At 53.3% G+C, this 17751-nt stretch overlaps 4 protein-coding genes across 4 annotated transcripts; 2 read left to right on the plus strand and 2 right to left on the minus strand.

Annotated features, from left to right (window-relative positions):
* Window positions 1-255: 255 nt before the first annotated feature.
* On the plus strand, window positions 256-1084 carry CTAM01_00561 (uncharacterized protein; the record flags this gene model as incomplete). Its single annotated transcript, XM_060516612.1, has 2 exons — window positions 256-753; window positions 824-1084. Coding segments are annotated over 2 exons (759 nt in total), but the record flags the coding sequence as incomplete, so codon positions are not given.
* A 12417-nt stretch (window positions 1085-13501) lies between these two features.
* CTAM01_00562 (uncharacterized protein) lies at window positions 13502-14155 on the minus strand (the record flags this gene model as incomplete). The annotated part of the gene is made up of 1 exon (XM_060516613.1): window positions 13502-14155. One exon carries the CDS (start codon window positions 14153-14155, stop codon window positions 13502-13504), a length of 654 nt encoding a protein of 217 aa, XP_060389239.1.
* Window positions 14156-14578: 423 nt separating this feature from the next.
* On the minus strand, window positions 14579-16218 carry CTAM01_00563 (Met-10+ like-protein; the record flags this gene model as incomplete). The annotated part of the gene is made up of 5 exons (XM_060516614.1): window positions 14579-15516; window positions 15565-15642; window positions 15697-15798; window positions 15858-16113; window positions 16183-16218. 5 exons carry the CDS (start codon window positions 16216-16218, stop codon window positions 14579-14581), a joined length of 1410 nt encoding a protein of 469 aa, XP_060389240.1.
* A 317-nt stretch (window positions 16219-16535) lies between these two features.
* On the plus strand, window positions 16536-17722 carry CTAM01_00564 (2OG-Fe(II)oxygenase superfamily protein; the record flags this gene model as incomplete). Its single annotated transcript, XM_060516615.1, has 3 exons — window positions 16536-16706; window positions 16773-17035; window positions 17086-17722. 3 exons carry the CDS (start codon window positions 16536-16538, stop codon window positions 17720-17722), a joined length of 1071 nt encoding a protein of 356 aa, XP_060389241.1.
* Window positions 17723-17751: the final 29 nt, after the last annotated feature.

The following is a 17751-nucleotide window of genomic DNA, read 5'->3' on the forward strand; positions in this document are numbered from 1 at the left end:
CAACAAGGAAGGCATCATGTCAAGGTAGGCAATCGCTCAATGCTCGAAAACAACCATATACCTTCAAGTTTCCATCTTCACCGTCCATCCATCCGCTTCGGAACGACCGCCGAGTAGCTGCATCACCTCGAGTCTCGTTGCATAAGGTAGCCAGGCGACTACACTCGGTGGTACATCACAGCCGAATGTCCGCAGGTTCAATGCGTCTCTCCTCTGGGCTCCATACGTTCCCCCACGGAGACCCCATCAATAGGCTCCACGGTTTCTGGGGCCTCGGAAGTTTGGCTGTCTCGCTTCGTTTCTTCTCCTAACCTTACGCCATCAGCATCTCCCAGCTCACAAGAACGCAATGCACCTCTGCTGTATTCTTACGCATTGTCGGGTCCGGCCCTTCAGGCATGCCAGGGCGTTTACTTAGCATCTTCTGCTCACTGTAGCCGCCCTGCTTATCTTTCCCTTGTCACGGCTCAGCTGGTCGTGGCCTTTCGATCTGACACCACCACAGCATGGAAGGAAAGACAACACGCACACAGCCAGTATGGTGATATCATATGGTCCTCAGTGTTGGGTTGTGGCATCATTGCTTTCAGAATCGGCGACCAAGTGAATGCTCCTCGCCATAAACCACAGTCATCTCGATGCTCTATCTCGATTCCTCGGTCCTACTGTATGCACTACGCCTTGTGCACTATGAGCACGCCCGGTCCTAGCTTCGAGCCCTGCAGTGAGGGGAGCGTACGGAACTGCGTTTTGGTATGCTCTTTTGCCGCGATGGCAGGCCACCAGGCGAGGAAGCATGGCCTTCCTAGCCATTGACGTGTAGTCGTGCGTCAGCTATCCCTCCAAGCTCACTGATCGCCAGCTCCAGCTTCATCGGGCCCTGACCGCCAATGTGAATTCGTTGGCTGCCAATATCAGACGTTCGCCATGTACGATGGTAACAGGTAGCGCCAACTTCAGGCTTCCCCTCGCCGACCGTCAACATCGATCGACATTTTGTTGGGGACTCAGCGGCTGGTCCACCCCCTGGTGGCTGGCTATTCAAACTTCAGGGTCCATGTCTCCAACCAAACAAAGTTACTAACAACTGGGGAACATCTGAAAAGGCAACAAAAGCAAGCATAGTAGCGACCTCTGCACATATCAGACAAATTCTGTCGACCTACGACTTGGAAGCTTGGTTAATGTAACCCGGATTTCCCCCCAGTTCCCAGTACGTCAGATCCGCCGGCCACTATGCTGATAGTAGTCGCTTCGACCTAGATCGTTATCACAGGCGGAACGCTCCATGGTTACGCCAAAGTCTTTACCCCGCCTGGCCTGGCGTTAACTTTCGTCACAAGAATGGCGAGACTAAGATCCAGCCTCTTTGAACTTCGTTCCTTTTGTGGAGGGACCTTACGCAAGAGGGAACTGCAACTAGACGTTAGCTGCGCAACATCCAACGCACCACTGCACTCTGCTTTTCCTTCCGGCCGCTAGGGAGCGTAGTGATTGCTAGGCAATCCCCTTGGCGCGAACTGGTTTACCTCGCTCACCTTCAACAAGCCCAATCATTGGCCATGAAATTGCATTCTTTTCGCTCTTTTCTTACGCATACCTCGCCCCTCCGGCGGCCGTTGTGGAGCTGAAGTAGGTAGTAGTACGGAATACGGACAGCGGCCAGAGGCAAAGAGCGAGGGCCATGCGGCAAGATTGACCCTTGGAAAGTCGCGACTCTATATACAGTACCTACTAGGACTACAAGGCGTGGGTTTAACGTTGCCTAAGCTACGTGCAATTGGCTTGCTCCAACCACGGTTCCTAAGGTCGTATGAAATGATATCGACCTGGACGCATCATAATAAGAGACTCTCGGTTCAGCGAGTTGGTGCTTTGTGCTGCTGCGGATGACAACACACGCCCTACCTTGGCTTCCCCAGTTTTCAACAAAGTCTACAATCATGTAGGCAGCGAGCCTATCTGTGTCTCTGGCTGTGTCTAGTGGCACTCCAGGATTTGGGCACACGCAAACACATGGATGAACACTCTGGGGTATACGCAAAGTCAACTTGGTCAGTGCCACCAACAGCCATTCCCCTTGAGCCTGGGAAAGGCATGTCATGCACGGAAGGTGTAAGTTGTGAGCACCACGGAGCACGGCGCGAGGAGGAGACCAGACTGAAGCCAAAAGCAGGGTCATTGCAGACAATGCACTAGCTGCTAACCAATAGGGGACGGTATTTCATTCGATCGCAACTCCAACAAGACCTGAATCACGCCGAGCTAGGCTGAGGTTAGAGTCAGAAGAGATGTCTCATGAAACGTAGGCTATTCTTGTCGTAGCATCTCGCGTGTCACTGTTACGGCCACGGAACCTGCTGGCGAGAACGAATTGACGCATCCAGAGTCTGAAAGAAATAGTGGGCGAATGGGAAAGACGCCATTTCGACGCAGTTGAAAGCAATGGTCCCTGACTATCTCTCAGTGGATGGATCGGACTCCACAGGGAAGAGATGGGGAGAGTTGAGCCGGCTTGGCTTGGCTTTGAAGATCCCCCGCGGACAGCAAATCACACACCAAGAATCTATGCCTCGTTCACCCTCGAGGGTCTCGACAACTACGAACTGACGGGCTCAGTTTACAGATATTAGATGTTTTACCAGTCGCACAGTAGTAGTGCTATAGGATTCCAAAGCTGATAGCTGGAGGAGACTATCCGCGGCTCTTCGGCATCAACCAGACACGCCAGTCCATTCGTCGGGTTGAACGGGCTTCTCAATCTCCAGTATCCTTAGGCTTTTCCCTAGCTAATCACTCTCCTTCGACGCGTCCGTTTGTAGCCATGCAGCTCAGTATCGCTCTCATGAAAGTGGTCGTTGCAGTTCCTGGAGCGCCAACCGGTGGAGCTTCGCCTTGGAGTTCCTTGGATTTGCTTCTTTCGCCCCGTCGTTCTCTTTCTCTCAGTGTCTCGCAGGATAGGATAGGCTGCCTTCCAACAATATGCTGCACACTGAAGATACCGATGGGAGGCCTGTATGGAGCAGCAACTATTTGGCGCCTGTTTCTCGCTGGACGAACTGCTCATTACCGCCCTGAACAGCGGGCGGAGCTCCTTCAAACTCGGTCGGAAAACACGGTAGCCCTTCAGAGCAGGGACGGTGCCAGCTACAGTAGTCTACTAAGACGCTTTGGCAGATCGGTCTAGACCACGAGTCGCTCAGACAGAAGAGACCCTGGCTGTCTGTTCCCTCGTTTCTCCGAATACCTATCCATTCATTTCCTATGATGCGATGAAATGCGCGGGCTGGAGAGCGACTACGTTGAACCTACCATGCTGTAAATCTGGGCATACATGTCTTAACAGCCAGTGCATCATCTGCCACAGGTATAGCGAATCTTATATGAGTAACACTAACACGCAAGTTGCCAATACGTTGACGATTACAGTTTGACTTCTTCCCCTTGTCCTCGGTCTGTCTACGCACACACCCGACCCGGCATCGTCCGACACTTGTCTTCCTCATCCTCCCCATCTGCCAGCTTCTCCGGTTTCTTCCTCCACCATCTGAAGCAACCCCACACTCCGCACTAGAAGCATTGCCCGTCGGCCAAACACGAACCTTTGGAGCAGAGGCCATTCGATGGCGGTTGCTTGTCGTGCGCATCAAACCCACGAGGCTTTCCTCCTTCTCTCCGCAAACTTACAGAAGAAGCAATACCGGCTGCAGATTCGTACAGCTTACTACTCTGTTTGGCCTGTTTTGCCTGGTCGTTGTCCTGCCTTGGCCTGGCTTGCCATACTATACCTTGCTAGACACTCTCTTCTCCGTGCCTCGCCGGCTACGGCTTGAGTCGTCCAATCGAAGGCGCATGTTTCAAACCGTGCCTCATTCAAGGCCTTGCCCAGGCGCTCGAAAGAATGCAGCGCTGCAGGTCGACGCGACGGAGGACAGAGTTCACAACATCCTGACTACACACAGCTGTATATTCCGCTGTGACACATGACGCTTCTTCTCTTTACTGAGAACCGGCCTGTAGGCATCCTAACAACGTGTACCTTGACTGCATATGCAGATTTGCGGACAGCCTCTGTTCAAAACCTTGGAACGGAGTAAACCATTCTACGATGCATGACCGGGACAATGGGATAGTCAGCTATTCAGCCAGTCATTTTGCATCCTCATCGCAAAGCTATTTTGTCTCTCGGGCATTCAAAGCGACGCCAATATCTTGCACTGTCACCTCATCAGCCCCGCCCAGCCAGTGGCAGCGCCAGGTAATCGAAGCTATGCGACCTTGCAGTTGGACGCAAGCCACACTAGCTCATATTCCCATACTAAAGACGCAATGGCGGGATGCTGCCGGAGACTCGAAGGCGAACCTAGCAACGGAGAAAACCATCCGCCACCATTTTCCTTATCAACCGGCTGATATGCATAGTTGCTGTTTATTAAGAGTCAGGTCGCCAACCTCGTCCCGGCTGGGAAAGTATGGCAACAGTGGGGTGTGTGGGTGCCAGAGACGAGATAAGGACGACAACAAACGGCTGCAAGATGTCAGAACCAGGAAGTACCTAAGTGCCGTTCGCAATCTTTTTTATGCTGTCCCATGCTGTTAGCCATCTCGAACAGTCAACGGTCCATGCCGTACGACTGCCAGCCACCTCTCGCACAGAAGACGTCTCAGCAGTGCCCGTCTGCTGGGACCTCAATCCAGTAAACGACTTTCAACTTTCTCATTGGGACGGAAACACAATTCTCCCCCATCGATCAAGTAGCACTGATCACGTCGCCAGCAACGAGTAAAAGCAGCTACTGTGTACTTGAGAAACCTGAGCTTGTTCAGCATTCCTCTCTTGTACGATCCGGGGCGACAGGGCCCGCGCCGACCCTCCAAGCCGCACCGCCCAAGGTCCGGGCGCGGCCGTCGTGCGGTGGACACAGTGAATAGACCCGGATTCTACCGCTAAGCCGCACTGGCGAGAGAGTTCGCTTCGTCGAAACTTTCTTCAGGGTGTAGGGCACATGAGAGTTAGGACCCTGATCGGCGCAAGTGCAGTAACTCGGTCGAGTGTCTACCGTATAATGCCTCACCACAGCTCAGTGGGTTTGAATTACCCAAGAGTCCAAACTTCATCCGAGTCGAGGCATTGATGCTGGGAGTTTTGACAAGGTGCTTACTGGACCGCGACGTAACAGCTCCGCGTGGCAGACGGAGCGCAGTCATTGTCACAGAGAGGCTGAACGAATGCGAACATTGTGAAGGCCATGCCAAGTCCTCCAACAAGTCTAGGCTTGGCAAGGGCCAAAGTACGAATTGGTGTTGACCGGCATCGTGCCAAAGCCGGCCTTGCCTCCCGCACCGGACAGCAGACCGAGGACCTAGTTCCGGAAGACTCAAAGAACAGCGGATCACCATCCTATGAGGTGGTTCTCATTCGTATCATCAGTTGTCCATTCGCCCGGCAAAAGGGTCACATAGAAGAAAGAGCAAGCCGACGAGGTTTATCTTATTACGCTTGCCGAACTGAACTCCGCAAGGTGACTGATGCAGTACAGACAACGGAAATCTCTCGCGTCATTGACTCCTCTATTTGTTCCATTTCGATGTCCGTCGTGTTATCAAATGGTTGTAGCAAAGACAGTCCGTGGGAAGATACAGCTCTGCAACAGGTTGGTGCAACCAAAAGGGCTAAGTGAATCCTGAGACGACATGCAGCTTGGAACTGACGCCGCTCGTCGGCCAAGGCGTCCTGCACGTCTTCGACGACGGTTGAGTGGTGGTTCATGAGTTTGGCCTAGCACACCTAGGTGCGCGCTTCCCAAAGATCTAGGTCTTCTATATTGTGACTCGTCACATTGAGGCACTTTCGATGCGGTGCTTCTCAAGTTGTTGACTTGACAGAATGCTACCCACGATGCAGAGAATCCTGGTAAACGTGCAAGGGCTGTCACCCCTGCCCGCAACCCCCATCTCGTCGGGGAGGACAGCCTCTTGCATCCAGAGTCTGCAACGAGATGCCTCTCTGTGTGTGGAATGCCCCCCACTCCCACGCTACCTACAGTCTACAGACGCCCATCTGGATGACTGTTCACCCAATCGAAGTCTAGATCTGTCGGCGATGGTGTTTCTATCGTTGAAAAACACGAACAAGCCACGCCACTACTCCTGCGCCCCCTTCGTTGCAAGTCGTTCACAGGTCAGCACTGTGGCTCGATTCAATCATTCTATGGATCTCGGTGGGGGTGCACTTCCGCTCTCGTCACTTATAGCCTCGCGAGGTCTTTCGGAATGCCTAGGATCTCTGGAACCACGCAACCTGCGCGACCGCCAACAACACCAAGCTGTGAACTGACGTCTGCAAACAATCAGATCAGGCAGCTGGAGGTGAAAAGCTCGGAGGGCCCTCGGCTTCTTACGTGCGCGGGTGGGGTTGGTTGTCCTCCTCCTTGGAGGCCTTGTTGCCTCTTTGTGTTTTCAGCAACATGTCCGGGAGAACGAGAACGTAGGCGCCGCAGCCCTGCGGCAGCTCCGTCTGCAGACACATGTCACAGTCCTGGGGTCCCTCATGTGTATCAATATCGTTATCGTGAAGATCACAAATATCCCGAAACCAACAACACCCCCCACGAAGACTGACGATCCGGCATGCGTATCTTTCAGCCCGAAGACGCGAGATACGGGCTACCTCGCTTAAGCACTCTGGTGGGCGAAGGAGGTTCACCTCAAACTTCCTGAATATTAGTGTCAATCCGAAGCCATGATAACTGGCTGACGCACACATCGGCCACACGTCGTCGCCCACCTCATACCCATCGCAACATTTTGATGATTCGGCGACTTGGTGAGTTTTCCACGGGCTATGCGACAACGTTGGACTCCTGCCCCTTCTCCACCTGGCAAAGTTGATGCAAGTTGACTCCGCCGAATCCCTTCACGTCACTTTGGGTACGGGGAAGATCTGCACTCCCGCCCTTTCCCCGGCTGCAAGCTGACACGCCCCGTAATATCCTCATCTGGTAACCCGATATCAGTCGCCCAGGGAAACCTCATCGCTGTTGGCTGCCTGGCTGGTTGCCTGCGAAAGAGGCTTCCATAGTACACCACTACCTCCTACCTGTTTGGACCAAGGCCGAGCCCCTTCTGCCGCACACCCGAGAAGTATCTGCGGTGTGACGGCCTCGACCGTGTTCGGGAGATGGCCGGGACCCCTCCCGCCCAGAAACCTAGTCTATAGCGTAAATACGTACGGGCTATCCAGTCTTGGTGATCAACTCGCAGGGCGTTCATCTGGTCCCAGAGGAGAGAGAATCCTGCGTTGCAACGAGAGTGCACGTCACGATACCTCAAAGGTTGTCGACAGGCTGCGGTCTGTTTGCGAGCTTCGAGGCCGAAGTCGGCTTATCTTTGGGATATTACGCCATATCATCCGCATCCACTCGTGCCGGCCGAGAGAGAAGATTACGATGGTCCTTGGGGCATGCTACCTGGACAAAGCGGGCCAGTGACGATTGGCTGGAGCTCATCACATTGAAGTGTAACTTACTGAAATGTGACGCTCAGTAGGCCTCATTCGCGGCTGACACTAAGAAAGTTATTGCAGACGCCTACAATTTCGCCATCCAGGAAGGAGCGCGTTTGCGGTAGGTGGGGAGGCAGGCCTCCTAAGCCCGCTGGCCCGAAAAGAGGTTCGGGAGGCCAACTACCAGGGTTGCCTATGGACGGGAGCTACCTAGGCTTCTGGACGGAGGAGAGCCGATTGAATGACCGGAGGCGGACCGTAAACTCTCGGACGGGCCGGTGGAAAGACCCCATACAAGAGCCGAGTCTTTCCGTTCGAGTGAGCATTCCCCAAGCGGGCTATTCGCAGTCGTCAAACAACGACAATGCTTTGCTTGCTGACTGCAGTGCGTGCCGCCGCTGAAGCTCAAAGCTCAACCGGAACTGCTGATGCTGCTTCCCCGCGTTTCTTTACTTCAGCTTGCATCCGTCAGGTTTGCTCAGCCTGGAACCGGGCGGTTCAAAACATCTGGAACTTGCACACACACACACACCCCCTCTCGTCTCCTCTCTTTCCAGGTATTGCATCTCGGACTGTGCGCCGTATTCGCACGCAGGAATCTTGCTCCGGGCATACCCGTCTCATCGTTCGTTCCCTATCCGATGGGCTGTGGTGGTGGTAAGCGGAAATTCAGTCGCACGCCCCAACGCTGGCCCGAGCAATCCCGACCCAATACGTCTTTCGGTCTTCTTCTCTTCCCCATTCTTCCCCAGACGTTGGGGGAATCTTACGTGTTTGAGATCTGTTCTCATTGGAACCAATAAGATACTTTCTGGGGTCGGTGATATACCACAAAGTCAAGCAGGGACAGGGGTTCCTGAGGTTCCCCCTTCCGGATGCCTGTTTGTCACCGACTTGGGGTGGCGCGACGACGCGGGGTTGAGCCTTTGAGGGTGAGCTTACATACTTTTACCTGCAGACGTGCAGATACCAAAAAGAAATGTCTGATACTTCTGTACGGCGCAAGAACCAAACGGTTTTTTTGCCACGTTTCCGCAAGAGAAGAAAGTCTATAGATGACAAGACACAAAACTATGTGAGTTGCAAAACGCGGGGAAAAGGGAAGCTTTCATCGTATAATTCGACAAGGGCTTATTGAATGCGTGTACCTACTTCATACGACGAGCCAGTAAAAGAAAAAAGAAAAGAAAAACGAACGAGTTCAAGTTCGAGCCAAGACCTAAGCTGCGGAAGCTCTCTTCATTTGACGTCGAGCTTCTTTTCCTCTCTTCTCCGCGGGGAACCTTCGCATAGGTATACACGTTACACAGCTTTCATTCAGGGACGTGGGCAGAATTTGTTTTTTTTGGCGTTCACTGACCCAGGCCGTTCGCGACGCCTCGCAAAGGGTGAGCAAGCTCGCATTCCAACCCAGAAGTTCCGTATGAGGAGGCTTGGCCGGGAGACGATGGGTTTTGCCCAGCGGCTTGCGGCTCGGTCTAGGTCCAAGAGCTATGCGCACCTCGACGCAAACGCCGATGTGATATGAGCCTTGATAACTCCTACGCGCATACCCTAGCCCCCGTTCGTGATCGCAGGCCCAAACTTGTCTCCATGTTGAACACGGCGTTTTGAAGGCAGGTCAGCAGCAGCATGACAGTACATCATCATGGAGTTACCCCTGCCAAGGTGCCGTTGCTTCCCCGCGCCACCGGCAATGAATCCAGACTTCCGCGGTGGCCGGCATCCGGGGTAAGGGAGGAAGATGGGATTATCGTCGCCAATAGCTTCTCAACAAGGAACGCGGAGTGTGTTGAGTACTATGTATCGTATTGGACACAGAGTTTCCGGTATAGGAATTGGACTCAACTCGACCAGGGAAAGGCCTTGCTGAACTACAACTGGACTCTACAAGTCTGAACTAGGGCTAGCCAGGTACAACCGGCAGCGCGGCTGACCGGACAGGTCGGGGGAAGCTACGGGCAACTATTTACCTAATTCAATTCCTTTAGACGATGAGAAGGACGAAAAAAGAGTCAAAGGGGTGTGTGTATGATGTATATGATCATCTGTGCTGTTCCTGGGTTGCAGCAGGGCATGGGCCATTTTCCCACGATCTTGCAACAGATGATGGGTAAAGGGCGTACGTGCGCTTTTGCTTACAAACCGGGGAACCGGGGAAGGGGTGCCGGTGTTGTAGGTAAGGTAAGGTAAGGTAAGGTAAGGTAAGGTAAGGTATCGGTATGTTGTTCGCAATGCTGGGACAGAGGACGTGCCTCGCGGGGCAGAGCAGGGCGGCCGGGTGCGGTTGAAGACGGGCTTATTGGGTTTTGTCAACCTTTTGGGACCGTCTCTACCTACCGCTATGAGGCTCTGTCTTTCTGTCTCCGGTCTGGAGGAGGAGGAGGAGGGAAAGGAGGAGGGGAAACCAGACGTCATGTTTACTTTTCCCCCGCCTCCTCCTACCTACTCTCAGGGCACGGAGAGTAGACCGAGCAAGACGTGATGAAAAGTTGGGATCGTTTTGGGTTATGCGAGGGGTGTGGTCTAGAACTACCCACGTCAACAGGTTACGGAGCTTTCACCGGAGGACTTCCGATAAGGTGGGAGAAGCTAGGCAACTGCGGGATAGAGGAAGATGGAGGGAGGGGGTACGGATAGATTATTATGTTTTTGATAAAGCTTGGACAGGTGTAGCACTTTTTTCTGTTGGTTCATGATCGGGGCGATGAAAGGAGGATTCGGAGGTTGGAGCAGGGTGCAAAAGCAGAGGGCAAAACGAAAGCAGGACTGAGAGCGAAAAGATGTCATTTGCGTCAGGAATAGCGAGCTGACAAGTGACGGGACGTTTATCGCGAGGACTTTTGATCAGTCAGTCAATGAGTACGGCCGGCCAGCCAGGCCGGCCATGTCGTCTTTGGGATGGGGGTTGGCAGGTAGGTTAGTTAGTTTCCACACACACACTCACACACACCCGAGCCTCAATGAGGCTCGCTGGATAAAGTATTTGCCAGATAGTGTGATAGCGCACCCAGATGGTGGGATGCATGAGGCGAACGAGGCGTGTGCTGAATCGGCTTGCTCCTCGTTCTCGGCGGCTCTGTCGCGGATCACGACGCTTATCTGTGCCTGCCGCAAGCGAAGGGCGGCTCTGGCGGGCGTATTTGTCGAATTCGACGGCTCACATCTCTGCCAGGCGAAGGATGGATACCTAGATAGCATCGTGATGTGGTGGGTAGCACGGGAAGGGGTTGGCTGTCTCAAGCCTCAGGGTACGGACAAGCCTCAGGTGTATTCCCGGCCGATAGAGAGGAGATTTTTCTTCCTCCCCTCTGCGACGGGCTTCGTCCGGGCTTGAACATTTCACTAAGCATACCCAAGCAGTTCGGAACCTAGCCCAGTAGCATCCAGTGGAAGCGCGTGAAAATGGCGCCTCCGCCTCCGGGTTCGTTTCTCTTTCGCCCCCCGTTTGCGGAGCTTTTCCCACGAGAGCCGGAGTTTTTCACGGTGGTACGGCGGCCGAATTTCAAAGGAAAAGGGCGCAAGGGGACGCACGCATTGGAGAGGCGGGCCGCCGCCCCCGTTTTATTTTCGTGGTCCGTCGAGGGGGCCGTCGACCAGTCAGTGATCAGTTGTTTTGCTCCTTTATCCCCATCGCTGGTTTGTTGTTCCCGAGGGAAAAGGAGGGCCGATACGGATATCATAACGGAGGTTCGCCGTGAACGTGTTGTGTGTATTCTTAGGACTGGCGAGGTTTTAGGCGCTAAGCTAATTACACCACGAGTACGCCCGTTTGAGGGTGTACGAACTATAGAAATGTAAGACACGTACACACACATACGAATACAGAGAGAAACGGAGAGAAACAGCGGATGCTAGGCTCAAGTTAATCAGATTTCAGTCTTAGTCTAAGAGTAGATCGTCGATCAAGGCGCTGAGGCGTTGATGTTTCGTTCTATGCGTGGTTTTATTCTTGTACCTTGCGCCGGCGCGCGTTTGGCTTACACGCTGGGCTTGGTTTGGGGGATGAGACCAACTTCAGTTGTGGTTCTTCTATCCCCCCGCCCGCTTCCAGTACTTCTCCACTAACCACGAATAAAGAGACTCGGACTTCACTTGGTTGACGCAGACGGAGGGGGGTTTCTTGGCTTTTACGTGATTGAGCCGCTGCCGCGCCCCAGAGACTGGGGAATGGAGACAGAAGCGGAGTTCTTGCCTTTTTCCCCGTGGGAAAACAAAATTGAGCGCGAGATGATCAGGTGATTTTTAGTGACCTACAGATAGCTATCGGGTTCTGAACATCTGCTTCGATTTCGGATTGCCCAATTCGTTGGTTTGTGAGTGTGATGTGGTGTACACAGTACACTAAGACTTGATCTACAATACTTGCTGCAAGAGTCAGATCAGCAAAACCAACCAACTGTGTCAATCTGACAGGGCAATTCTCTTCGGGAATTTTTACCACGTATCTCTCCATAGTAGAGGAGGGTCTACCCATAGAGGAACTAGCTACATGGAGTTGTTACTTGTCGACTTTATCGATCGATGCCAGGATTCAAGAGGCTCTGCAGAGATAGTCTCGTAATTTGTGTAGACACACGCCCTGTCTCCATAACAACCGAACTGGGTCGAACTAACAATCCAGGGCGATATTGAAGTTGAATTTCATTTTCCGAGCTCAAGATGTGTCATTCAGCCGTTTACGCACATCATCATGCCCAACACCCATAGTCCCGAAACTCGCCTCGCATGACGGCAGGTGAAATAGCGGGGAGGGGAGGGTGCCTCTCCTGCGCGAGCTGGCGCAGACGGAGCTCCCATTTCTAGGCACAGCTCTTCACTTTGTGTAACCATGTCTATACGTTGGTCAATTGGAACCTTTCATGGCGCTCCGGAATGTTACTTGTCCAGGTTATCTGGGCCAATACATGCGTCTTAGGTATCCTTGTATGGCGTAAGAGTTGGCGAAGGCACGAAGGGTATCTATACCTGTACTGTAAGGGATCTTTGGAGGGGGAGTATGCTGAACCTCACACAACATCCACACCCATACATCTACATGCACATGTGCTTCGCTGGCGTTGCTGACCCCAGGGAATACTGCAACGTCGCGGCATGCGTTCTACGGGCGTACAACGTACAGCATGCACGCCATGCCTCGTACCCATGCTCCATTTTCCCAGTCTTTTTTACATATGTTTACACGCAGAGACGAACGCCGTCTCTCTATTCCCTATCTCCCAAAGACCCTACCCCATATCATGCATACGATGGGAGTACCCACAGTATCTATGCAAACCGATATAGACATTGCGACGAGAAATTATACGGTTGGATGAGAGCTCAAACACTGGGGGCCCGTGGAGAGAGAAGCCGCTCAATGATGAGCGCGATAGGGAGTGTGGGTTTTCCCGGACTAGATGACGTTCTCACAACTCAACGGGAATCTTGGTTCGGGAAATGGCAACATCATTTTGGCTTCTGAGTAATACCTATCGCCCGAGCCAGGAATGGTTCCCTGCCTTCCCCTTCCGCCTGCTCCCCGAGAGGCTGGCTGGGGGTAAGGGGGGGGCACTCTGGGCCCATCAACGGCGCGGCGCCGCGGCAGGGCGCGGGTCCGCTGCCGCTGCGACGGGATTTAGTAAATAGTGATAGATGTATGATGTGGATGCTCAAGGCTGGGATGTGGTGTATACTGAGGACGTTGTTCATGATGTTTGGCGGGAATTGGAGGGATTGACGGGATATTGGATTCGCGGTGCGCAAAACACACCACCAACAGCCCATTGAGACATATCCCCGGATTGTCGCAAAGTCGACAAGAGGAAGCACACACGCACAAGACATGCACATACACATACAGCTTTGACAGGTTGCAGGAGGTGGTTGAAGGTGGTGGCGGCGGGATGGGACAACCACAGAGGTGCCGAGTCCCTTCGCGTTCTAGGCCCTGCCATGCTCTCCTCTGGGCGCCGCCCCCGCTTCACCGGAGCAAAACCCCTCGTCATCATCTACATGTCATGGTGCAGCCGCTGCGACGCCTGAAAACCAGGCGAAAAGAAGGACAGATGATGAAGACGCGTTTCGTGTGGATGTAGCTGTACCAAGCCCTGACTTGATGAAGAAGAAAAAGAAGAAGAAGAAGGGGGGCGATACGGGGCGGGGGACGAACGGGATGCTGCACCTTGACCTTCGGCTGGGCGGGACTGGGGTCGTCTCGAAGATGGGGTCGCACGGCGTCGCGCGGCGTCGCGAGATGGAGGCTCGGTCTAGGTGAGGTAGGGGCTGTCCCTTCGACGGTTCGACCACGCCGAACCCTTGGACTGGGCGGGATTGCGCTGGCGGTATCACATGCTGGACGTTGTGGTGGTTTCCGGCGTTCGACGACAACGACAACCCACCACTACCACCAGGGTTCATAGATGAAGGGGGATGGGGCGCGCATATGCACAACTGGGATGAATGCAAGTAGTCATGATTGCATGTATATCGAGGAGCAGATATAGGAATGTGCGATTGGAGATCGGTATTGGTCGGTATCGAAGCTGTAGTCGCCGCGACACAGAGGGTCGAGACAAGGTGGACCTGCCTCATCCTCCTCCTCCTCCTCCTCCGCCATCTCCTGTTGTTCTTTCTTTTCTCTTCACTTCGCAGACTCCTCACTCTCCGCATTTAATGAAGGATGGCCAAGGTTTCCCGTCACGACACCGTCAGGTGGCCGTACGTTATCTCTGTTGACCAGCCCCCTCTCATGCACGACGGCCGATCAGGTAAGTCCTCCATCTAGGTACACCAGATATACGAGAGGCGCCGGGGAAGCTCTTTGCTGAGAGCTTTGTCAGCCTTACACCGGCTGCAAGTTGGGCGAAGCGAGGCGGGGTTGGTAAAGGCCTGGACGGCGTGGATGGGATATCGGTCACGGTCGTGGAGGATGGTGAGGCTTCCCGTGTGGCGTGAATGAAAGAGGTGTCCCCCGGGTTAAGGTGTCACTGAGAAGTTGTGTCACCAAGCCGGCATCGACATGTCCATCTCGGTGACAGTGACATCGAACTATGCCTGCGGGGACGGCGATTCTGTAAACCGAGCGGGCGAATCTCAGCTTTCCTTCGCGAAGGCGACCTCAGGAGGAATACGGAAGCTCGCGCAAAACATGCGCTTCTTCGGAGCAACGTCCCGCACGTTGTAAATGGTCATTTCCCCTTGCTTATCCGCGTCTCCAAGCTTGAACCTGACGCCGATCTCGGCGTATATACGTTCGAGGATGTCATTCAGGGGTACCTCGTCGTCGCTCTTGAGGGCGAAGCAGTGGACGTGAACCATGGGTAGCTTCGCAGACGTGTGAGGTTCGAAGAGCTCCTCGTGTCCACTGTAGATGCCCTTGTAGTGGTTCACAAAGGTGTAAGCCGAAGCTGGTAGGTTCATGACGAAGTGCGAGATTGTAGGAGGGATTGGGATGTGCTTCGGCTGAGGAGGGGGGTTCTGAGGTTTGCTTCTCGATTGCTTGGGCTTGATGACAGCGCCCTCTCCCTTCTTAGAAGCGTCGTAGACTTGGTGAACGGCCTCCTGGATGAATTTGCGGCCGTCCATGTTGTATGGACGGACATACTGCTGGACCTTGTTCTTCTGGACAGCTGCGTTCAAGTACTTGTAGCTTTCGGGGTTCATGTCGTTGGCGAAGACGAAAACACCCTTCCTTCCTGCCGGCACGGCGAACGGTCCAATACCCGCCATAACATCGACGACAACTTCTCCCGGTTTGAACATGCCAATGAGCCTAGTGTGTTCGGGCTCGAGCTTGCTGTTCCAGTACACCTTGGAATAGTCGAATTGGAAGACACAATCGTTCTCCTTGACTTCGACGTTCATATCCTCGGGTCCACAGAGAACCTCGTAGGCAAAGGTCCTGAACACAGAGTTGCCGCCGACATCATCCACCTTGTTGATAACGGTGGTGATTTTGGGGTTCTTGTCGAGGATAACCTCTGCGATGATCTTTTTATAAGGGAGGTACTGTTCCTTAAGGTTGAGGTGCGCTGTGAGGGTCAGTGGCTGGTTTCACGGCTTCACTTCGGGCGACGTACCAACATGTCCAGCCGTATTGAACCCGACTGGGATCTCTACGTGAAGTTCCTCAGGCAAGATGGATGTCATCACATCAACTTCGTCAGGGGTTAGCAAAGTCACATTTTTTGTTCCGTACAAACCGCACTCACGGTAGCTCCAGTAGTCATAGTCGAGCTGCAGCTCGTAAGGAACCACATCCAGCTCTCCAGTCTTGATACCCTCCTGGAAGACAGGACCCCATGTCGTCGGTGCTGAGTTCTGGGTCAGTCACAGGCTCAAGACATGTAGCAAGCATAAGCGGGGTACACACTATCAGCTTTCACGCCAGGTCGCAACAAAAGGCATTTCAAATTTGATGACTTGGGATCAGTTCTGCATGAATCCAGACGGTCAAGTCTAAGAAGCTCATTTCCCTTTTCCAGCTGTTTGCGGTACTTTGAGATGTTGCGGGGGTCCTTGACCGTGGCGGCAGCGAGTTCCAACTTTTTAGAAAAGAGGGAACGGTCAAGGATAGTAGCCGCGCGGGCAAGAGGCGCGCGGAGGCTAATCATATCGGAATTCGAGTCCTTCACGATGATATTAGTACAATATTCAAAGTACTAAGGCTGGTCGGCCGTGCAGGGGTCTCGACTTACCGCCATGTTGATGAGTCGATAATCGGGCACAGTCATGGAGGGGCAAGGCTGAGGAAAAACCTCCGTCTAGGGCTGAGGGGCAGGGGTCCCAGATGTGGCGTATTGGCGAGGCTGAGGATCGGCGGGTGCTGGAGTGGGGCCTGGACGCCACAGGATGATGTCACTGGAGCTTCGTGATCTAAGCGTCATTGATGATTGGTCGACAGGCATGTCTGAGAGGAATGTGAGGGACTGGTCACATCAGCTTTCGTATTAGTTGTAGAGTATGTGTCTTGTTAAGATTCATTTGCAGAGTTAAGGGTCTTTCAGACTGGGATCCCGGCTGCTGCTTATTGGTTAGAGCCATCATTTGCATGTGGCTACTGCTCAACGGGCGCCGGTTCATCCAAGCTCGCCCTCAACTTACACGACACTTCTCATTGTCTGGAAGCCCTTCATATATCATGTCGAAGAAGCGAACTCTGGACTCCTTCTTCACGCCATCTGTGAAGAAGCCGCGTAAGGAAGATGAGTCAAGCGAAAACGTATGTCTCGTTGCGGCTCAAATACATTTCTAGAATTCACCACTAACAGAAATTCATGAGTATCAGGTCGGCCAGTCCACTCACGCCAATTATCCCATACCTATCTCAGAGCTTCCCACAAGCATCAGTAAAGAGCTCTCGTCACTCCCTGCCCGTCCAGGCAAAGACATGAATGACCAACCAGACCTCGACCTGGTGTACTTTGAGCCTTACATTCCGTCGTACATGGCTAAAGATCTCTTTGAGTTTCTTCGGTCCGAATTGCCATTCTATCGAGTGGAGTATGATATTAAGAGAGGCGGCTTCCAAACCCACATTCGCACGCCACGGTAAGCAGAAGGTTTATGTTTGGAGGTATGAAACCAACTCACATGGATAGGTACACCACAGTATTTGGCTTGGACGACACATCCCGATTCGACGACGATGGCTCCGTCATAGACAGGAAGTCCGGCTTCAAAGTCGTTGACAAACTGTACCAGAGATACCCACCGCGGCCAATCCCCAAATGTCTAGATGACCTCCGTCGCTCAGCCGAGACCGCCACAGACTGCAAGTTCAACTTCTGTCTCGTCAACTATTATGCTTCAGGCACGGATAGCATCTCCTTCCACAGCGACGATGAGAGGTTTCTTGGTCCGGATCCAGCCATCGCCTCCTTCTCCCTCGGCGCGAGGAGGGATTTCCTCATGAAGCACAAGCCGATACCCCCAGACAATGAGCATCCGGATAGACCGCAGCCCAAACAAATCAAGTTGCCATTAGCCAGCGGTGACATGATCCTCATGCGCGGACGCACTCAGTCGAATTGGCTTCACTCGATACCCAAGCGAACGGGCAAGAATGCGGAGGATGGCGGGAGAATCAACATCACATTCAGGCGAGCGATGGTGAAGGAAGGAACTGATAATTACTACAACTACAACGTCGGAACCGGACCTGTCTATCGGTGGGACAAAACGATGCGGGAAATGCGGGTATCTTCCGCCAAAGACCAGCTCAAGGGAACGTCATGACATCTTTCATGGGGGTATACGCAACCCAA

Source organism: Colletotrichum tamarilloi (assembly GCF_030869305.1).
Source record: "Colletotrichum tamarilloi strain Tom-12 chromosome Unknown Scaffold_1.1, whole genome shotgun sequence".
Taxonomy (NCBI): Eukaryota; Fungi; Ascomycota; class Sordariomycetes; order Glomerellales; family Glomerellaceae; genus Colletotrichum; species Colletotrichum tamarilloi.